General features: G+C 40.9%; 2 protein-coding genes across 2 annotated transcripts; both read right to left on the bottom strand.

Annotated features, from left to right (window-relative positions):
• Nucleotides 1-4,265: 4,265 nt before the first annotated feature.
• Nucleotides 4,266-11,475, bottom strand: LOC144739975 (metal regulatory transcription factor 1-like). The gene is given in 15 exon segments (XM_078622862.1): nt 4,266-4,361; nt 4,363-4,635; nt 4,637-4,749; nt 5,387-5,449; nt 6,150-6,528; nt 6,530-6,647; nt 6,649-6,826; nt 6,909-7,011; nt 7,093-7,170; nt 7,742-7,756; nt 7,758-7,876; nt 7,969-8,042; nt 8,264-8,395; nt 8,502-8,740; nt 11,008-11,475. Coding segments are annotated over 15 exon segments (2,448 nt in total).
• A 2,326-nt stretch (nt 11,476-13,801) lies between these two features.
• On the bottom strand, nt 13,802-21,517 carry LOC144739974 (type II inositol 1,4,5-trisphosphate 5-phosphatase-like). Its single transcript, XM_078622861.1, has 16 exons — nt 21,381-21,517; nt 20,491-20,592; nt 20,104-20,218; nt 18,597-18,713; nt 17,845-18,032; nt 17,526-17,637; nt 17,331-17,440; nt 16,854-16,989; nt 16,596-16,706; nt 16,318-16,483; nt 15,778-16,013; nt 15,575-15,682; nt 14,839-14,923; nt 14,352-14,479; nt 14,103-14,214; nt 13,802-13,911 (listed from the first exon to the last, which is right to left on the bottom strand). The coding sequence occupies exons 1-16, from the start codon at nt 21,515-21,517 to the stop codon at nt 13,802-13,804; spliced, it is 2,073 nt and encodes a 690-aa protein (XP_078478987.1).
• Between the last annotated feature and the right edge of the window lie 2,448 nt (nt 21,518-23,965).

Genomic DNA, 23,965 nt, shown 5'->3' with positions numbered 1-23,965 from the left:
AAATACTTCCGGGTGACGCCCCCAACAATGACGTTTTTTTTTTTTTTTTAAAGGGGCCAGCACCGATTTAAATCTTCTGAACGTCAGATTTCTCATTGACTGTTTATGATGAACTGACATATGAAACTTTGTCTGTTGGCGTGAAAATTGATAAAAGTGAGAGATTATTTCTCATTTCACGATTAACACTTTAATTTCCACTAAACCTGCTTTGTGGAATGGAACCCAGTTAAACACTTGAACCAATTCAGATTTCATATTACTCCATCACTGATATTTAACAAAATATAGTATTACTAGTAGTATCTATTACTAGTTTTACTGGTATAGTATCAACAGAGAAAAACACCTGAACTTGGCAATTTGTAATTGAGTAAAAATTTCACAATATTTATTGTTTATTTATTGTAAATTAATGTGAATTAATTAACAATTGTAAATTAACTTAGATTACAGTTACAGATACAGATAAGGGTTATAGGTAGTTCATTTTCTTGTTTTTTTTTTTTATACCGGGGAGTTTCTGTGCCATGTCAACCAATAGTATTTGTGCACGAAGCAAAAGTAATTATTCAATGTGAATCACCTGCTTGCAACTGATTAAAACCTGAACCACAGAGCCGATGAGTGTCTGTGGTCATGTCTTCAAATGCAGGTAACAAACCATGTGCGGTTTTAAGAACAGGTGCAGCATGTTTAGGAATTCTAACGTCTTTGTACAAGTTACAGATTGCACCTCAGCCACAATGTCCCAGCAGGATGGTGACTGTCTTTCCCCAGTGGATGAGGTCAGCCCCAATCGTCACTTGACAATGTGATAATTCAGATTTCACCTTAGTAATGATGACTGATGCCACTGTTGTCTCTTTGTTACACTTTGTGTTCTTTGACAGACTCTGAGTGGATTCAGAGTTGTTTTTGCATGGAGATGGAGAAATGACATGCCCGCACTTGAACATGAATAATCAAGAGATCATCACACCCACAACTGTATAAATGATTGCTGAGCGCATTGTAACTGTGTCCATTATGAGATTCTTTTTGCACAAAAATTCAAATTCAAATTTACTTCTGCTAGACGTTGTCCCTGATCTTTTCCATTGAAGGTCAAAGAATTCTTTTGACATTCTGACTCACCTATTGTGTCCTCCACAGCACACGGACATTGAAAGGAGACTGGTGACTTTGTCTGAGAGGATAAGCCTGCTTGACCGAGTTCTGGAGGACTTGGTGGATCTGAGTGATATTCTCGTGGTGAGCACTCCTCTGCTGTCTTAAAAATTCATTGATCTGTGATTTTTATTTTTTTTTTAATTCCACCTTGTGTCCCACAGAGGAAATCTCTCCAGGATGTGACATTACCACAACGGTGACCACAAATGGACTTGTAGTATTTTAAATCTCTTAAATAAAATGATTTTCAGAATAACAGTCTTGGCTAAACGTTAACATTTCAGTGACAAGTATAAGATTTTATTAGTATTATATTGCTCTCAATTCAGAAAGTTATTTATCATTACTTTATACGAAACAAGCATAAGCAAACATTTTCACATTATACATTCTTTTGAAAAATACAAATCCTTAACAATTCTTCACTCTTTGGGTGATGAGACATCCCTTTGGAAGCACGGTCTCTTTAACATTGGCCCTTGCAATACCACTGGAGAGTCTGAATGAAACTCAGATCTCTATTTTCAAAAATGCATTATCCACTTGCAACCGACCTGCTTCCAAAAAAATGTCACCTTCAGTGATTTACTCAAGCTACCGTTTCAGGTAAACGACAGGACAAACCTGGAGTACAAGAAAGGAACATCTCTGCTTACTGATTGCAACAAACACCAGTAGCTATAATTTGAAGGTCACTGGAGAAGATGAGCAAACAAACGATCAGACGGTTAAATCTGAATATGGATGTACAAAGCTGAGACGACTGGATAAATGGAGTGAACTTGACTGGAACTTTTTTATCCATAAAGTGTAAAAAAAAAAAAAAAAACTTACACTTGACCAAACAATAATTCTTAAAACAGAATCATCAAATATGTACTCCAAAAGAATCTGGTTTCAAAGAAGTCCCAATTCACACAACTCCATATGTGATGCTCTAAATTAAGTGGAGATTTAGGTTAAGAGGCATGCTCATTGGAGGACATTGGAGTTCTGCATACAACTGTAGCACAATCTTCATGAAGGGAGAATTAAACATTTTCAGTCAGTGTGTGTATGTCTGTATGCCACACTCAAATTGCATAGTTCACTGACAGTTACATGTGCATGTTGGAACATTTGTTACTCCTGGCAGTAATTTCACTTTGTGTGATAACATGGAAATGTGTGGTCATCCAATAGTCAGTTTCGACAATCCTAATACTGCATACCTGGAATGGTTTCGAGCACAAAGTGTGTGTGACTGGAATCTTGTCTAAACTCTAACTGCCCGTACATGTGAAATGAAGGAAAGAGCTCAACTCCAGCACAACAGATGAAAGCGATGGGTAATAGCCCACTGGTCACTTTTTTTTTTTTTAGCAAGTCATATCGCTTGCATTTGTCATGTAGCTTAAATATGTGAACTGCGTCGCTGCATTTCAGTCATGAGTTTCCAAACCTATCAAGAAAAATCATCACAGAAAATCATACAGATTTTCTGTGTCATTGAAATCAGATGTGATCTTTTGGAAATGAAGGCTAAATAAGGATGAGCGTGTTGGCAAGTCTGAAGCAGAGACTCTCCAGGGGGAGAAGTTGTGTTGTAAGGCCGAGTAGCTTTACGTTAGTATAAAGGGCATAATGCCTTGTCATCATTGCTTTGCGTCCCATGTGAAATAATATTTGGAGGGAGAAGTCTAGGTACTTGAACTATCCACCTGCATAAATGTGTCTGGGGGACGAATGCAATGACTGGGAGAACACACTCTGCAAACTGCTAGTAATTCAAAAGTCTATACAAAAATACAAATTCTACAGTAATCTACAAGTCTCTCAAAGATGTTTACACTAAAATGTACTCTATTTACACTGTCACCAGGACACCATCTTTTAAATTTAAATGATACGTTACAGCAGTTACAAAAAAGCCTGTAGTGGCACTGCATCTCAGCAAAATAAACTGTCAGGGTTACAAGTTTGTGTGCAATAAACGGGGGGAGAGTGCAGCAAAAAACGCAGGGCTACTGCAAGTGTGGGGGCATCGGGTCAGAAAACGCAAGAAAACAGGTCAAGGGAATTCAGATCAGACATGAGTTAATGCATCCCTGAGAGGGTGACACAACCCTATAAAAAAAAAAAAAAACATGGGATGTTGACAGAAATTGCTTGCTCTTTAGTTGTGGACAATTTGTTTTTGCAAACAAGCTGATCCGAGAGGATAATCTGATAAACTGTGCAGTCTCATTGTCTTCCTACAACCCATTGTTTTGTAAAAAAGGAAAGAAAACGATACAGTAACAAAGACAGATTAAACTAGAAAATAGAAGTGATCAGAATAAATTAATAAAACATTTTTTCTGCTTAACAATCATAGTATTATCCAGTATATTGAAAGGATCCAACATTTAAATAAATTAAAATGTACAATTTTAAATTAGTTTTAAGTTATAGGCAACTGAATTTTACAGGCAGATCTGATCCCGTTCGTTCCTCAATTTGTGTCAGAAGAAGAAAATTTTAACAAACTAAATTTTCCTGATACTTCCAAGAAAAATACTGAGGAAATTATTTCACCTCGCATAAGCTCTTGACATTATGGGGGGGCAGGGGTGATCCCCTTTTGTAAATTTTGCAGGAGGCTATAGTCGATGAAACAAATGCCTTTCATACAGTGTATCCCAGTCCGCTTTAAACCTGTTAGGATCTCTGGTACAGTACAAAGACAAGTTTTGATTTCCTGCTCAAGTTCGTGACCTCTTAGCCACCGGTTAGTTCTTAAACAACCCAACTGTGATTCATTAAATTAACTCAAACTGGATATCACTGGTTACTATATACAATTTGACTATGTCCCACTCCTTCTTCCCTGCATGAATGAGCACAAATCTTTAGTAAGCAAACTAATCCTGCTTCTAAAAACTATTGCAAACAGACTTAACAACAAAATTAGTCAGTTTGTGTATATAAGTCGCACAACAGCAGAGAGAAAAGAATGCACTGCAGGTACAGAGGGTTCAAATGCACATATAACATGGGGAGAGAGAAGAGGTGTGACTGAAGGAGTCGATGCCTGCGGGTGAGTGGGTGCAACAGGCAGTGGTGCAGCACCTCTAGGGATTGCCATCGGTGGACATGCTGAAGTCCTCAGTGACGAGTAAGAGAGCCTCGATGTTGGCGGCTGTTTCGGGACTCTGCAGAGACAGGAAGGTCCGCAACATCCATGTTGGCTAGCCCGTCGGATGAGGCCGAGTTGGTGGCAGAGCTGCTCACTATCGTCGAGAAGGTCTGGACCGGGGAGGAGGACGAAGATGACGGAGTTTCCAGGGTCACTTCACCAACCTTTGAGGAAGACTCAGGGAGGCAGCATGAGGACAACGGGTTGGTGGGCTGGGGAAGGAGTTCTTGGGGCTGTGATGCCGGGGGAGGAGGGGCTTCAGATGGTTGCAGCTGCGCTGCAGCTGAGACAACTGAGGGGGGTGCCCTTTGAACTCTTGTCTTTGGACGAGTCCCTGCATGAACACTGGCACTGGCAGGATTCCTCCTGTTTGATGATGATGACCGGCAGGCTGAGGCCGATCTGTTGGACAGAGTTTCCTGAAGACAGAAAGTCCAGCAAGTTCCATGAGCAGCAATATTCAGACGATTGCCCACTTCATCTTCACAGGCACATTTACAATTCTCAGGCAAAACAACATCCATCAGGAATCTAACACTTGGAGTTTGTGCAAGACTTTGCAGTTATGCTCTTTTGTATCTCTTGTGTATCGCTGTCGATATGTTCAGCTAGGATACTTTGGTGTACCGTAATTATGCTACTATTTCTGCTACTTGTGCTTCTATCAGAAAACGTACAACAGCTCCTGAAAGCTGAGGAAGCTGCACTCGGTTCCCCTACCTGGTGTGAAGAAGGAGCAAGGAGGAGGAGAAAACGTCATCGGTTCCTACTCCACTCCACACCAAGTTGCTGTCATTATAGTAATGACTTGCCGGCTTCCGGCAACAGAGCAAAAATGGGATTACCGTAATGACAGGAACGTGACTGTTCAGGAACTGATAGACATTTTCTCCTTCACTTAGCCGATGGTAGTTTTCTCCTTCTCCACACCAGGTCGGTAACTGGGTGTAACTTCTCAGCTTTCAGTAACTGTTCGATGGTACTCCAAAGTATGCTAGTGCAAATATAGTGCTGAGGATACCTAATGTATTACACATATCCTCAACAAGTACCTACCAGCATTTCCTCCCACTGGGATGGCCGTTGTAAAGAAAACCTTTTCCACTTTTGGGAGCGCCCCTGATGTGGCTGAAAACAAGTCACAAGCAGGGTCAAACTGAGGGTCTACATGAGGAGGAATGAGGAAAGAGAACTATAGCAAACTTGGGAAAATGACTCCGGGAGGCTACAAGGAAGTTCACCCAATATAAGTTATAATACATATTATAATACAAGTTACACATGTATTCCACTCCATAGGATGGGTCTACTACCTGATCATCTCTGTTGGAAATGTGGAACAAAGGCAGGGACTTTCCTACATGTGCTATGGGAATGTAGTTTGATACGACCATCTTGGGTAAAAATAACTTGAGTACTTGGGGGGGGGCTCTGGAGCTGGAGATCCCCCATCTTGATTAAGCTCACTGGGTGACCAAACACGAATAATGGTGCCAAAAACGTGACTTTGCAGTTATAAAGGTCGAGATGGTCACAACAGCCTGAAATATTCTCAAGTTATGGAAAAGTACATCCCCTCCAGACTAAAAAATGGACTTAAACTATGACAAAAAAACATCATACAAGCAGATGTTGGTGAGAATTAATAATGAAAGGGGAAAAGAGGGGGTCATGGGACTATGACTAAATATTGTGTGAATCAATCTGTACCGGGATGTATGTAGGTGCATGTAGGTACCAGATGTCAGGGATGTACTGCAACGCCATCCAAGTTAATATGAAGAAAAATTTAAAAAGTGTGTGTGCATGTAATGTGTGCCACTCACTGCTTGCTCTGGGTTCTGCTGGCCATTGGCAGCACTGCTCAGGATCCACTGTAGGTTCTGGTCAGACATTACCAGACTGGGCTGCAGCAGGTTCTGAGTTGGAGCTAGAGTGATGGTGGCAGGAGAGGAACCCAAACCAGGTCCAGAGATGGGAACAGGGTTGTTGACCAAAGGCACGGGTTGAGCTGCAGCCCCCAGAGCATCAGTTGTGGTCCCTGCACCAACAGAGCCAGCAGTAGTCGTGCCTGCCGCTGTGGAGGTCGGGGCTGGCGCCACCGAAGGAGGAGCGGTGATGGATGGTGGCAGAGGAGTGGTCTGGGTGACTGTAGTTGGCTGAAGGAATGTCGATGACAGTGCCACATAGTGCTGAGGGGGTGAGTTGGTTTGGTGCTTGAACAGATGCCTGAGCAGGCACGTCAGAGATCTGCTGCTGGGGTCCTGTTATTTGCAGGAAAGGGGGCGGCTGTGTGGAGGGGACAGTAGCGGTGACGGGGGGCGAGTGCCTGAGAGGACGAGCTCTGGTTGAGCTGGGGAGGAGCCTTCATGGCTGCCGTTGTGTGGGAGCAGGGAGATGAGGAGGTAGGATTGAGAGAGAAAGAAATGAGAGACGAGGAGTCAGTCACCCCCGGGTGGGTTGGTGTCTCTAGGCTGAGAGGTTCAGCAAGACTCTCTGACGAGGGAAATGAAACCGCCATTAGTCGACAGAAATATTCACCGCAAGTCACAGTGAAAAGGTTTTGCAATGCTCTTACCACTGGGATGGGCTTCGTCCTGGCTGACACTATTTTCAGGACTCTGGAACATGAGCTCAAAGATTTTCACAGGAGTCACATTGTTGAGGTCCAAATTCTGTGCCTGCAGTCAATTTGGAATATGTAAGGCGACAGCTTCATAGAAGGTTTGTGATTGTGTGTTGGCGTTGAAGTGCAGACTTACATTATGGATGCTCTCGCGTATCTCTGAGTCTGTAGAGATGAGGCTTAGGTCACTGAGGCACAACGAATGATTTGCATCCTATAATTAGAAAATAAATAGAAGCTAATTAAACTTCTACAGGAGCTGAGTCATGCAAAACAAAATATGGCAGGTAAACAAGAAACAAATTCAACATTTCATGTGAAATCTGAAGTTTTACTTGAAAGAAATGTTCACTATGCGCAAATCAAATCGTTCCAGTTGTGACAACTATGGTGTTATGTTTCTCTAGATGCACAATGAGAGAGCACAGTGGTCACGTTTCCATCCAAAAGTGATCAGAATCATTGCGTAAAGAAATATGAATCCTATGTGTTCAAATATGTACAAATATGGACAACGGACAACTCGTGTGAGAAGTGTGTGGGAAAGAAGTCGTCAGCAGGGCTTCTGGAGTTTAGTGGTGGGTCAGCATTTCACTTGTGAGTTAACTGGAAACACTGGAAGCAGTTGTTGTGAAACATACCTGTTTCCATCCCCTGTTTGGCGAATAATGATTTTTTGGGGGGATTTTTTGTCCCAATTTTTGGCATTTCCATCGTAATTTTCTGATGTGATACTTCTAGATGGTCGTCTAAACAGGCTGATAGAAACTTGGCTAGTGACTCACCTCAGACAGTGGGTGGGGTGATGGTGACGCTGAAGGGCTGTCCTTTGTCGTGGCCCCGGATGTGACTCTTCAGACTGTACTGGCTGCTGAACGTCTTCTCGCAGCCGTCACTGGGACAGTTGAAAGGCTTCTCCCCTGAGATTGGATTGGAAAGACAAAAAGGAAACAGACTTTTTAATGTTGGAGAGAAAATGCCTGTTTTATTTCCAGACTTGGGGAAAATGTACCTGTGTGGGTCCGTACGTGGGTTTTCAGGTGATGACTCGCAGCAAAAGCTTTGCCGCAGCCATCATGGTCACACCTTAAAAGGACACGGACAATGTATACATAATGCTGATGGCAAAACCTTTTTAGGATGCAGGATTTGGTCATTTATTAGCAGTAAATGCTGTTGCTAATCTGCTTTGGCCTGAGTTGCACTTGACATGCACGTACAGTCATAAATGTACACATATGAAACTGGTACACTATTATGATTATTATCATCTCTCATCATCTCTTGTGGTGTGAATTCAACCTCACCGGAATGGCTTCTCCCCGGTGTGTGTGCGAATGTGCTTCCTCAGGTCGCTGAGCGTGGTGAAGTACTTTGTGCATCCCTCGGACTCACAGTTGAACGTCTTGCCCGTGTGAAGTCTTTGATGTGCTTTAAGTCTGTGGAAACAATCAAGTGTAGAGCCATAAATCATGTCTGACCACATTGTAACATCAGCACCATGTGGAGCGATAAGAAGCACAATAAAGCTGTCTGGTGGCTCACCTGTACAAGGTGTTGAAGGCCTTCTCGCAGCCTTGCACATCGCACTCAAATGGCTTCTCCTTGGTGTGTACACGCACGTGGATCTTGAGGCTGTACGAAGTCAGAAAGGCCTTTCCACACCCTTGCTGATTACACACAAATGTGTACTCGCCCCGGTGGGTCTTCTGGTGCGTCCGCAGGTTTCCTGCCGTGCTGTACGTCCTTGTGCAGCCTTCAAACATGCACTGGTATCGTTTAACCTGATAAAAATGACATGAATAGGAAGAAGTGAGTAGTGGGTGTCTGAGGATGGTGAATTGAATTCACCTGTAGTGAAGGAATTCATTATAGTGCTTTTTAGCTCAATGGTCATAGACGCTAGTCGCTAGATATTTCGTTAGTCGCTAGGGGTCTGAATACTCGCTAAATACAGCGAAGTCGGCAAGCTGGTAACACCACTGTTAATTGTGTAAATTAATTCTGTAAATTTCCCATTTAGTGAGTGATTCGTAGACTTGTTCACCCGCAGCAGTGACACAGCAGTGAGGAAATTTCTGTAAGTGATTCAGTACAGTTTGTTCACCCCAAAAGATTTGTTCTTTGGAACGAATCGTTCGCAACCGAGACAACACTACCATCAATGCAAGAGATACCGTCCTGCTTTATAGCTCGTTTACAAATATATCTATGTATAAAATCAAATACAGATATATCGCCCAGCCGCAATTGATAATGGTAATTCAAAAAGCCAGGGAGAGTCATTCAAGTGATTTAATCCAGCTTGGCATGAACCAGACTTGCTATTTGATGAGGTGACGGATGGAGTAAGTGTGACCTTTCAGATGGGACTTGAACTCAATGACTCAGCCACCCGTCAGCACATGAAGCGGGTGAGCATAAAGGACAGCCATGATGACTAACCCCCAATGCAATACAGCCCATCTAATTCCGTTTTGCAGCACCAATCACCATTTCAGTGCGGCGGTCCCCTGCTCTATTCTCACACAAAACCCCGGAGCCATGTGCATAAAAGCAGCCCATTCTATCATTTGGAAAATGCTTTTCTGTCATGAATTCACAGCAACACTTCATGCTGGCAACTTATTTCCCACATCTTTGAGATCTTTAATTTCCTGTTCAATTCATATTTTGTTATGTCTTAACATTGTCTCATGTCTTTGGTCACATGGGAGCAGTGGAAACGATATTAACACTGACATGTGAATTTCATAGGAGGGGGAGTAGAGTTGCTTATTCACAAATCCAGCAGTGACAAAGCAACATGATCAATGACAGCACATCATCACATTCTGAATGGCAGTTTCCTGCTGTGGCCAAATATATAACTTAAGATTAAACCTTACAAATGTTTATTGCCCTGACAGTTGATCAATAAGCTGAAAAATGTAAAGCCCAAGGAGAGGTGGGTAGGCGATAATTCACTGATAACAAAATTAGCTGTTTGCATTCAAACACAAGTTCGTTTATTATTCTCCAAGAGAATTAACAACCATCCAGTCACAAACAGCTATCACAAGCATGAAAAACTTGCTTACACAGTTAAAGTGACATCAAATTCCATGAATCATGGAAGTATTTCTTTCCTTTCTGACTGATGTTAATATTACTAAAGTAATGGGAGGTTTAAAATCATTGTGTGCTTTCAGGATGCTGGTGAGATAACTTGTTACACAAATATTGACGCAATCCCCCCAAGGGAAGCCTGCTAAAGTCTGCAGCCCCAGTGTGACTTGAAGAGGCCCTTGTAATGCAGTGGTCGTCACATGATTAGTGGAAGACATCCCTGGGTGCGGGACAGAGTGGTCATTAGTGTTTAATCAACCAGACGCTCCAGGTTGTTTGAGACTCTCTTCAAGGTTCTGCAGGATTCGGGAAATCATGAATGAATGTAAGTAACCTAATTTGAAAATGTGAAAACAATCCTCTTGTGACTTTGTAAAATGTTGCAAGCTTCATTCTATAGGACATTTTCTCCATTTTCCACAGATGGAATATGGTCCATCATCTGGGCCAATTTAATCATGTCATGATGTCAGGACAATGACAGACAAACACTTCAAACACAAAAATGACAGAGACAATCCAACAGTCAGTGCATACTAATTATAGCAACAGCTTCCAGCAGCACTATCGACGAACACAGCACAACCTCCACATACTGCCATCACGACATTTCATATTCTTATTTTGGGAAACTATGCGGGGCAAAGCCAAAAAGACCAGTAGGCACACGGCCTCCACAGAGAAGGACTTACCCTGTACACTACATATGACGTAAAAAAGAGGATGCAATTCTGCTGTTGGTGAACACATGCGCTTACATTTTTGCTTCCTTTCTGCTACTACAACTACTGTTTTCATCTCATCTATTAAGTAGGTCACACCTATACAGAAGAGAAATTCTGTGTACACCCTGTCCCTGACGGATTAAGATTCGTATTTTGATATCACCATTTTAAATAATTTTATCATTTTAAATTTTCACTTGGTACTTGTGCACACTTACCTCTCTTTGCTTGGTCTCTGGGCACTCTGAGTGAAGGGTGAGGGTGGCACCCTCTATGTTCCGTGGCATTGGGGTGGAGCCAGGATTTATTGTGAACTGGATCTGGTCTGGAGAAATGGTGTGGTGCACATAACCCTGTGACATGCCATCAGGGTCGGTCATAAACACCAGAGATCCTTCCTCCTCATCTCCATCCCCTTCCCCTTCAGTTAAGAAAGTGACTCCATCTTCATCCCCTCCACAGTGGCCCTCCTCCTCGCCCTCCTCATCCAGCCGAATTGGGTCTCGCTCAATGAGCACTGTTGTGCGGTCATACACCCGACCGGAGGACGATGAAGGGTCTGCAATTAGGTGATCATCTTTTACAAAGTGGATCTTATCTTCTTCCTCATCGTCCTCTCGCTCTAGAGGATCCACCTCCACTTCGAAGTACATTTGCGCCTCCGTATGAGGGCCATTCTCACTCATGGTCCCTGGTGCCTCTCCTTCCCTGGCCAGGAGGACTGCACACTCGCGCTGTGAAGAGCACAACCTGACAAATAAGAAACACATTTCATTTAAACGATGAAAAGCCCTGGATGGCAGTCTTCCAAAGTTCTGTACTTAGAAATGGCTCACACAGAGTGAGCCAATCCTGGCATCCGATCAACAAATCATTGCAAATACTCATATTGCATGCTACCAGCAGGGAAGTCCAAAGTCACAACTTTGATGGTTAACCATACAAACGATTTCCTGTCCAAACATTATTGGAGGAAAGCAAGTGGTCTGTCTTCACTGTTATGTCACACAATATAAAGTACATCATTCTTTGTAGTACTATTATTGTATGACTGACAGCAGATAGTGATGTTGTAGTGGACATAACTAGACAAAACACACATTTCTTAGTGAAATTGTAGGAACTTCACAACAGAGGAATCCTCTCATTTGCGCTGCGCTATGTTTTAAAGCAAACAAATAAGTCCAGTTGCCTACGATTTGGCCGAGCCATGACCTGGATGACTAGGAACCTTCACAGACAGAAAAAAAATAGTTTAGTAGATAGATTTTATGAGGACTGTTGAAGTGCAGTGTTGAAGTGATCTGCAGCCCTCAAATTCAAAATGAAAGAGCCATATTGGATTAAAAGTGAGCTTGGATTAAAAAGTGAGCTAACATGTTCCTAGAAGGTGCCACTGTCATTCCTGGAGGCCCTGATCTGATGACAGTTAGCAAATATTAGATGGATAGATAATTTATTAATCTGTATGAGCGATTCACACATTAAAGGACCGTTTCGACAGCTTTCAATACATGTAACGTCTGGGAAACATTTCGACAAAAGGAAAATATTGTTTATCCGTATCATATGTAGTAAATACCAGTAAGCAAACAGAAACACAATTCAAGGTCGACAGTAATAAAACGCGTTGTCTGCCAGGTATCTGTTCAAATGACATGCGCTGATAGGGGGTGGGGGAACGAAGGTTTCCATGTCGTGATCTGGAACTTTCTAAATTTCAATGACAGAAGTCACGAGAAACCCGAGGCTGAAAAGAAGTGACTTCATACAGCTGTCAACAAACGCGATTATGACGAATGTCACGTCCACAGAGTAACTTTTTAATACTCGACGATGCGAACTAACGTTTAACGACCAAGCGTTAAACACACAGTTGCCTAGTTAGCGAGATGAGACGAACTTCGTTGGATGATACTACACAAAATCTGTTAGCCGAACTCTGGTTCTTCGCTGTAAATTCCGCTTTCATTATCGATCTGATGTTCTTTAGCATCCCATCATGGCTACAACGATGCTAACCTCACAGATGTAGTACTCCAACTGCTACAAACAGCACCCCTAGATAAACCGTAATTCGAGTATTTTAAAGACAGTGGTTGTTATTCTTATTTATATTACCAACGAGGATACTTATATGTGAATATAATGCAACAACGTTTCTACACTTATCATTCAATCCCCATCCGACACATAGCTAGAGGAACCTTCGGTGGCTAGCTCATAGCTTAGCTTGAATGCTAGTAACGTAACCACTCAGTTACCGACAGTAAACGTTCTTTACTTTTCGTTCATAAAGACTAGATTAATAATGATATCAATTACCATACTTACACTACGTTTAAACGGCTGAAAGTAGATGACATTTAATTGTATTTACCTGTGTCTAATTTTCTTACTCCTGTGCTGTGGATGTTTAGCATTTGATTGCTTCCTATACCCTCCCTGAACCATACGTCACACACGTCACGTCATTGCTGATGAATTATGGGAATTAATATTATATATGAGATAACCTACGACTACGACTTTTTGTCTAAATGGAATTCAATAACCTTACAAATTCCTACAATATTGTTTACAAACAACGGTGTGTTCCTCTAAAACTATCAACCACGAGCCATGAATTATATCTGATGTAAAAATGAATCAACAAAAAACGTTGTTTTTGACAATTTTATATATATAAAACAATATTTACTGGCAGTTGGAATCAGAAACATTATAATACAAATGATATTGAACAATGTATTTCATCATAATCAGAAACATTAAAATACACATTTAAATAAAAACATTAAAAATGTTAACGTTGTGTAGATGTTCAGCATAGAATAAACAGATCACAAACATCCCTTTAAAACTAATATAATTTCAGAACTTTCATTCGTATAATTATACTATATATTAACAAAGAGGTTTTTTTAGGAAAATGTAAGATCAGTTTATTTCAAATACTGGACAGTTTTTAGTGTTCAGCTTCATTAAGAAAGACAAAAGTAAGTCCTTCATCTAGGAGGAACCTTGGACCAAGAAGTGCTGAAAGAACTCCTGAGCCTTCCTCTTCTCTGCAAGATTCTGCTTTGTAGGCGACCTCAGGAGCAACGAGGCAAATATGGTGACTGTGCAGAGAAAAAATGAATTATTCGCACCACTTACAATGGAAAAGTTACGTTCTCTAGCCCTAATACAGTTACATTCTCATTAGCAGAGCAAGGAACATGACACACAATGTGAGCACATCAACCTTTATAGCGGTTACGTCTGTTGAACATAAGGGATGACAGAAGAACAAATCAGTGTATTTCCTTACCCAAGACGCCGACATCTAATCGATTGCTTGCAGAATTCTTCAGCAGCTCACGGAGGAAGGCAGCTAAATAGTTGAATACATTTTGATGGTACTGAGGTAGCATCGCGATTACCTTCAAACAAATCCAAAATAATAATATGTCATTTTTTATGACATGTTATTTGTATGACATATTATTTACTTATTATTCATTCATCACCAATACCCACTGAAATAAAACTATGATTTACCGCAGGATGCCTGATTTACCTTTTCACACTGACTGGCACTGAAACTGCATTCGAGGCATTGCTGGTAAAAGGAGTAGGGAACCACAGGTTCTGGCAGGGCATCTAAGAAGAGAAGCAAGGCCTCTGCTACAGAGTGGTTACTGCCCGCTACCAGTCATTACAAGGTTAAGGACGTTTACTGGAAAGGATTTTTACATAACAATAACTAATAACATACATATAATTATCCTTACACTAAATTAAAGCAGAATGTTCTTACTTGGACTGAATACAGTTTCGGTGGGGGAATCCAACACAATGGAACTAAAATGAAACCATCTGAGGGTGCTGACTCTTCAGAGTGCTGTTGCACATCTGTTAAATATGGATGTTAACAACCTATGTATTGCCTCAGCTATCACAATAACCATAAGCCATAGTAAAAGTGATATCAAGTATAGTATATTAGTTTACCAAAAAGTAACAATGACAATATTGACAAAATGACAATAATTTTGAAAGGATACAAAGAGAATCTGGCATTCCAGTGTCGAGACAATCCCTTATTTCTCCAAATTCACTCCTGAGTCCAGGTTGCTGAAAAATGTCTTCCTGGAAAACACAGGCCGATGACAAGATTGTGAGATTCAATAGCAGTACAGAGGAGCAACCATGTCCATAGAATTGTGAGTTGCACTTTCATACACGCAGCAGGAGATAGTCCATGGGCGGCAATAAATATCCTGTTAGAAATACCTGGTTTACACGATGGGTGGCGCCAGAGTTGAACATGAGGAGGCTTGATTTGATGCAAAGAAGTAAGTGGCAGTTTATAATATAAGTATGAGAAAATCCGGCTGTTCCCTGAATTTGTCTGGTGGTTTCATTGTTATCAACATTAAGTTCATAAATCTAATTGTCTTTAAGGGTTATACATGTTGGTGGATGTTTTTGTTTAGAATGATTCTTCTTCCACATCATGGGGTAACACGCTGACTCACTTTCAGTATATTCAGGAAATTTTTCACTCATGGGCTGGCATCATATTTTTATATTATTGTCTGCTCCAGCTGATTCTGACAACCGTGTATCCATGAATTTCTCAGTGCCCTATCAGAATGAGTTCAGGTTTGGGGTGTATGTAAGCAAAGTGCCATAAACCTTTAAATAAATCATTTTTTTTAGAAAATGAAATGAGATACAGCAACTTGTTATGTAATACAATATCATTTTATAATATACAGGTAAAAGGCTCACATGTACCTGTTTGATTGCATTGCGGAACAAGTGGTCCACCATCATCCAGAGTTCTTTAGGAATGTCAAGAGGCTTTTCAGTGTTTGCTGAGCTCTTTGTAACAGGCACCGACATCTTGAGAAGAAAACAAATAAACAGTTCAAGTAAAAGTGTCTCAACTGTGTTTAATAACTATCCTGGATACCTTGAGACAACCTGGGAGAACCTACCAGTTCTTGGATTATCTCCTGGGGCATGTCCTGGATAGGTTCTCTCAGGTGACACAGTGCATGGATGGAGGTGCCATAGCAACTGGGCAGGTAGTTCCCTGTGACTGAAATGAAGTAGTCCTTGCCACGCTCTAGGTGGAGCACCAGGATGTCTTCTATCTGCTCTTTTCCAGAATTTAGTTCTGGCGCCGTTGAGCGATTCACATAAACCTCAAGGTCAATGTTCATAGAAGCACCTGGATTTCAAGGAGAAATAAGACTAAGCTGTGAAGGTCAGGACTGGTTGGACAGTACTTGAGTCACTACTGGTGCTGACCGATAAATAACATTTTCATTGTTATCATAATAAATGCACCTTAAAAGGTGTTACTGGGGATAAAAACTGGGAAATAATAATAATAGATATTATTATATATGATATCCAGTTCACTGTAATGTGCTGGGTTAAATTGTAAGCAACCAGCAAGTCCTATAGCCTATGATTTAGACAAAACAACAGGAAACTGGTTGTTTATCAAAAGAAATTGGTGCACTGCTCACCCTGAGCGATGAAGCCTTTGGGAGGGTTGGCAGTGAGCCACGGTTTGCAGTATGTGGGCTCATTTGGCTTCTGAATAAACTCAAACTGACACGGGACCTGCCCATCATTGTGGAGCGTCAGCGTCTCAGCCTGGTGTTCCATGTACTTCACGTGCTTAAAGTGGAACTAAAGGAAGGTAGAAGGAGATGAATACACACTTCACTACAGGTGGTTAACACATCAACAGTGTCAGCTGTAAATTAATTAAATCAATACCACAAGTGATTGGAAACTTTACCTCACGCTTGGACAAAGTTACAGATGGAATACACTCATTTTCCATTTTGTCTATATTGCGAACAATCTCTTCAAAGGTCTTCTTATATGCTTCAGTATTTACTCTCTTGATCTAGAGAAACAAAAAGGGTTGTGATCAGTGCGAAACAATGTACGTCATTTTGACATAAAGCGTGTTAATAAAGGTGAAGCACAGTGGAGTGAAACATGCCAAATGAAATCTCAACTCAAAAGGAAAACAATGAGGAGGCTGATTTACCCCGACGACAAGCAGGGAGCTGACGGGCTTGTGGTCGCTGGTCTTCAGAGCCATGTGACTCTGGTAATGCTGCTGCTCGATGTGCTTTCCTCTCCAAAGGATACGGTCACACCACGCAGGCACACGACACTTTTCACTGGAAGCCCAGCAAATAAAGAAGAAAATCATAAATGATATGAACCACCAGTTTTTGTCAAAATGCTAAAAAAAAAAAAAAGCCACAATCAATGTTTTGTGTGTATGAGAGTGTGAAATAAGTGAAACAGAAAGAAGCAGCATCACTGACTCATTGGGTATATGTTTCTTCCTACAAGGGAGCAGAATGCTGCTCAACAAAGATAAATATATTTGAGAGAGAACCTTAGATTCTTAGATTCGTGATGGGTGTCGCCAAGCCACCACAGATGCTAATGTGATGTAGAACCAGTTTGTGAATGACCCTGATGATAATAATAAGCTCTCTCTGTCAGACATTACCTTGTATCCCATTTGTCAGAGCCGGTGTCATACTTGTAGGTGGGCTGGAAATCAATCTCTCCCTCCACAAAGCCAACAAACACAGCCTCCTCATCGATCTGCCTCTTGAGCTGTGGACAACATGTAGCTGGTAACAGCCTTCGAACAGCAACGATGAATAAAGACCAAGGTCATGAAGAAAATGAACGGTATTACCTGATCATACGTGTGCAGTTTTTCAAAGTCCTTCTTGCTGATGAGCTCCTTCACAACGTTTACATCCAGGTCACTGATCCTGTAGTTGAGGTCCCCGATCCATACGACCACACTGGTGGGGATGAGAGATTAAGGCAGAAACTTGAAAATTACAGTATTTTACTGCTGTTCAATAATGGATTAAACAATGTCTATTAAAATACAGAAAATTACAAGCTATGTTTTATTCTTGATCAAGTTCCGTAATATCCATATAAATAATTACTATGGAAATTTGAAATGCACATGTATCATGGGTTGTAATGCTGGAATTTCTTACTCGTGTTTCATGATGGTCAGTGGGGGCTGGGTGGGGTCAAGCTGGCGAAACTGAAGACGGCTGCAAATGTCTTTAAAGTCTTGATTACGTCTCTCGTATTCTTCGATGTGGGCAGCAAGGTGAGAGTTGACCACGCAGATATCAGAGTTGTGGAAGCGAAAACGGATGGCCACAGCCCCTTTGTTTCCCTGCAAATTCACAAAAGATTGACAAATGATATCGGAAAAAGCTCTATGATGGTTCGATGGATCTCTTTGTGCTCAAATTAGACAGACATCTTCCTGATGGTTCTGCAGAGCATAATATAGACACTCATTACTGCAGTGAAAGATGGAACAAAGGCTCCCTCTAATCATCAGCCAGCCATCTGTTGAACAGTGCTGGGGCTGCCGAGTAAAAACAGGTGCATACAGAGCAATTAAAAGCTATTCAGCAAAATAGCATGATGAATAGGGAGCTGCTTAGATGTAACACATCACAGATTAAAGCGCTGAGATGAAAAAGAGCTCAAAGGCTGCGCTGGTGCTGGCTGTTTACTTTTCACTGTTTATTGTTGTCAATCATTCGCTGGTTAAAGCCCATCAGACATGAATGTTCAGCATTAGAGTAAAAGACGTACGCATACTGCAGCATGATTACATTTGACAGTACAACAATTTATTTGCTGCCAATGTGCAACATCGTGACTTCCCCACATCACATAAAGCTAAGGTCAAAATGATTAGCCCCCCAAGGAACCTTTGAATCCTCACCATTCTCCCCATGATGCCAGTTCCCACCGTCTCAGCCTCCACATCAGAGATGAACTCTGCATGCTCCTTCTTCACATAGAGGAGCAGCATGATGCCGACCAGACGCACCAATTTCACCTGAAAGCAAAGGATGAGGAGATTTACGACCATCAGTTTACAATATAACAACGTCACACCATGAGAAACCATCAATTAAATTTTCATGTTAGCTGACAGAAATCAAACATCTTTGAGGTTTCACGCTTGAATTCAGTTTAACCCTGAAATTGGAAAAATTCTGCTCATTTCAGGATGAACAAATGTGTCACTAAACCTGCTGTCTGGAAGGGAGCCCCGGTGTCAGTGTGTATCTTGGGTGGGTTTTGAGTAAACGTGACTGCTTCAATAATGCATTGATAGCACATGGAGAGCACTCAGTCAACATTCTGTAGGCTCTGGACTGTGAGATGACACAGCAGTGTCATATCACAATGAATTCTAAAGTTAAGAGATATGTTTCAATGATCATGTCAGGTTGTTTCTTACAGAATGAGAGAAAAGAGATCACGTCTCTGCTGTCTGCTTATTTCTGGCAGAGAAGACAGGGGAAAGGCATGTCTGCCTCCTGTCAGATAAGAAAATTTGCCTGTATGTGCCAAAGCATTCTACTGCCAGCCTTGACATGATGTACTTAGAATAGTTCACTTGTGATTGGATCACCCAAGAGGAATGTTAATGCTGTGTCTAAATAGGGCCTTAGAATGACCTCCCACGTGCTTTCATGCAGCATTTGCCGTTGTAGCATTAGTCACACATCTGCATAATATTGGAAAATGTATCTAGTCTATTTCAAACAATATTTACAACTGAAGTCCTGCAAAAGAACCATGAATTCCATGGAACGATAGAATCAAAGCACTTGTCATGTTCACATTCAGAAATGCAAAATTAATTTGTATTTTTTATACAATGGGTCAAATATACAGAAGAAAACTGGGCTTTTGTCAGAGCACTGACAGTGGATGAAAATAGATATCGCTGTGCATACAACATACTGACATTTTCTGAGCGCAGCAATTACTTGAAAAAGAAGCCTCAAAAAGAGAACAGGAAGCAGACAATGAGTCAGCAATCGCATACAAGGAAGCAGATGAAAGCGAATAATACGAAGAAAAAGAGAAATAGATCGCAAAAATACAAACAGACTCATTCTACTTTCTAGATTGGCTCAACTGTTCCTGGCAACATCATGTGTTGAAATGTATCTATTGTGAATGTATCAACAGTTATTGTTTCAAAATATAAGATGCTTGGGGTTCGGATTTAGCACCAGACTTACACATAATAATATTACACAGATGTAAGATGGATGACATTACAGCATGGCATTTCTGACCCAGAACCATTACTCAATCAAAGTAGCTTGAAAGATACTTTACTACTAAGTTACTTTGGACAAAGCCAGTAGCTTTTAACATTTCCTGGAAGCAGAAAAAAAAAGGATTTAAGAAACAAAAGACCGCCTTACTAAGGCATACTTGGCATCTGGATGCAAGGCGTCGGACACAGCCTTCATCCACTCCAGCTCTTTGGGGGTATCGTTGAAGAAGAAAGCTTCTTTGCTGAGGTCAAGCTCCTGGAAACTGTCAGAAACGAGCACAGTATTACTCTCAGTCACAGTACTCAACTCTCGGAATTTTATTACATTCAAAAAATGTTTGCACAAAAGCAGGAAGCTGCACCACTGGGAGAATTTGAGGACATGGTGCTGGAGTCTGTGGGTGGGCACATTCTCCTACTTAGAACAGGATCAATGCCCACATCCATCTTTGAGCGTGCAATACACGTCTGTCTTCCTAATGGGATTAGGAAGAGAAGTGATCTGCTATTCTTTGTCAGGCTTGATGTTACTTACCCCACACAGTACATGTCAGGGGGGTTGCGTGTGCAGCTCAGCCATGGACGGAGGCTTTCTTTTGGCGTCTGACCATTCACGTTGTATGTGCCAAGAAAAATGCTGCAACAAAACAGGAGAGTGATGAGAGATGCTCTTGCTGTTGCATGTCTTGAACAGCATTCAAGACAAGCTGCAGTATATCGTCTACCTTCACTTCTTATACAATTGTTCTGCATTTGCATTATTGGTAAGATGTTTACCACCATGGCACAGAGCTACCAAAGGAGGAAGTGTGATAAAGAGTATCAAGCACAGAAGAAAATATGATGACCCACAAATTTGTAGACATTGTGGGTTTGTATTTCAGCACACACAGCTCTTTGCTAAATTAAGCACCAAACACTGATGCATCCTTTTTACATAAACACGTTTACCATTCTGAATGTTCACAGTTACAGAAAAGACTCACACTACTCTACTCACTACACGAGTCATTCCAACACTGTTTCAACATGACAAATTAATAATTAAAAAGCAAGGTACTGCAAAAATAATGGAATGTAAAATATTCTCACTTGTCGCTCAAGCCAAATCTGTAAAATGTAGTATTGTCTGTAGGTTCTACTAATTTTAATATGTGAGCTCTTGCAATAACACTCTGCACAGCAATGAAATCAAAGATTGAAAAGAATCTTAAACTGATATTGTCTTCAAGGTAAATTGTGTTTTTTGGTACAGCAAGATGAACAGGTAGCTGTCTAATTCTTGAACTTGAGGAAAACGTTCATATATATACTGTATATACACACACACACACACACACACACACACACCACACACACACACACACACACACACACACACACACACATACACACACACACAAAAATAACAACCATTGAACACACCTGTATTGCTCTCTGTAAATGTAGAGGTCCTCATTCTTCAGCAGCTCACACTTGATCAGGGTGTCTCGCAGGCCGAACTGCGGCATGGCTAGTATCTGAGCTTTGTTAGATGGGGTGTGGCTGGAGGAGCGCACCATGTCATCCCGTCTTCACGACTGGAGCTGCCCTGGCTACACACCGCAGGAGGACAGATCACAGTTAGGTGTCGGGGCAAGTATAGACAGACCAAGATAGACACAGTATCATTTTGACACACTGGTGTGATGTCACAGTGGGAGTGTCAGGGTTATCTTAAACACTGTTGGTGCTACGTCGTGCAGATTTTCTCACACAAGGATGATGGCATGTAGTGTTGCCAGTTTGTATTCTAGATACCTTTTTATCAAATCACAGTTCTTACAGAAGAAGGGAATTAAATTATGGCATCGGGAGACATTCAACTTTGCTATATAGCAGTATAATGTAGTGTGTGTGATCGCTGCAGTGACAACAGGCTATAACAGTAAAACTGCCTGTGTAAGAAGTGAGTGAAGCAAAGAGGAGAAGAGGAAATGTAATATGGCTGGAATAAGCTAAAATTGTACTCCATCTTAGAGCAGATATCCATTCCACGTGTGGCAGCAGTGACCTCCGGCTTAAAAGAACTGAACAAATTTGAATTCCAGCAGTTTTAATAACTCGTCACCAAACTGCTGCGGTACATAGATTTTTGGAATGATATTTTTTTAGCTTTGAGAAACATTTAATTTACAATACATATTATTGGACCAAAACTGTAAAGTAATTTAATTTACATTACTTATATTACTTATATTCTTTTCCCTCCTATGTGTGATTTACAACAAAGTACTTACCTCTCTGGATTGGAATATGCTGTGGAGTTCTGTGTACCAGTGTTGGAACTTTTCTCCTTTTCTAAATTTCCCTTTATGTCTGATGATTTTTCTGTTTGAAAGAGATGGAGATGTACAGAAGATGAATACATTTCAGGTTAGTTACCGTACATTATTAACAAACACACAGTAAAATAAAACGCAAAATGTCCATCAGAACTACCTGCACCAGCACAGTTTCATGTCAAGAGGTTGTGCGTTAGGACAATGTATGTATTACTGTGTCAATGTGGGCCCAGTATTTGTGGTCAATAGATCCAGGGCGTCTTTTGCTGTCGGTTACAGTTGCTGCATCCCAAGTGGCTGGATTTAATGAGCAAGTGTGAAGGATGACAGAATGGCCCCTGTGCCCTTGCTTGGCAGAGAACACAGCTTGCTCCTCTGAAAGGGAAAGCTGGGTGCTTTAGGCAGGGAATCAACCTATAAAGTTAAATCAGGCTTCATTTTTGAGTCATGTATGAGAAAGCATTGACAGAATTTTTAAAAAAGGTATCTTGTTGGCTAACACAAGGGTTTTTTGATTTGTAAGAACATCAACCTGATGTGTTTTGGGATGGGGGTGGCACCAGAGGACAGAGATAGTAATCTTGCAAAACATAATGTTAAGTCAAATCCAATGAAACTAGAATGACAAACACCTGTTAACAAGGCGAGATTGCCTCTTGTTTTTTTGTTGTTGTTTTTCACAAAAACTATTCTCACCACTATAGTTTTAAAGAACAGTTCACTGTGACCTGTATGTACTTACCACCACCACTGAGGAAAAAATCAGCATCTGACAGGAAGCTGTTGTGATAACTATAGGTTTATTTGGGGTTTTTTTACAGAAAGAAACAAAATCAAAGGTAAGATTTGGGCCACCATTATTATTTCCACCACCATTATTCTTAGGTCTTCTCATTCAATTGTTTAGACGAACAAGTAAATGCCATCGAGACGGTTTGCTGTTTGGCTGAGGAAACCATCAGCAAAACTGTGAAATTCTTTTCTAAGATTGCATTTAGCTACATGCTTGTAGAACATCCACAGTTAATTTAACCTGTTGGCAGAACATGATCATTTGGAATATCATTAGTAAAAAATTAGCTTTGACCATTACAGCTGTTTCTACTAATTTACGTTAGTTTTACTGAACTGAACTGAACTCAGAACTGAACTACAGTTCTCAACCTATACAAGCACTGTTGCCAGGCTTATGATAAATATTGTCTGTGTATGATAATAAATTGATTGTGTTATTATATGTTTACACTCAACTGGAATTCTGTCAATATTACTTTGTTAATCCTGATAGCATATTAACACCATTATCAGTTTGAGTTTCATCTGGATATGGGACTGGACACTGAGGATTGTGCAAGTACTTGAATTTTACATTCTTGAGTACACTTTATACTTGTACTACCAGCTAATGCGCTTTACTAATCTGTGAACCACAGACAAATTGCATATCTGTAATTTCACACATATATGCTTATCAAACTGTGTCTAACAGATTAAAACAGCCAAAGGCGGTCATAGCTTTTTTATCTGCTGTACAACTGCACAAAGTTCAATATTATACAACCTCTCCAAGAACCTACACTTTACATGGACCTGGTTAGTTTTCATTCATAAATGAATGAATTCATAAAATTACAGCTACACCTCTCCTTACTTACATGAAAAATCCTTTTTGCCACAACTAAACGA

Source organism: Lampetra planeri, unplaced genomic scaffold, assembly GCF_965212315.1.
Source record: "Lampetra planeri unplaced genomic scaffold, kcLamPlan1.2.h2 scaffold_1822, whole genome shotgun sequence".
Taxonomy (NCBI): Eukaryota; Metazoa; Chordata; class Hyperoartia; order Petromyzontiformes; family Petromyzontidae; genus Lampetra; species Lampetra planeri.
The sequence above is the reverse complement of the archived record's forward strand: the minus strand, read 5'-3'. Positions and strand labels throughout refer to the sequence as shown.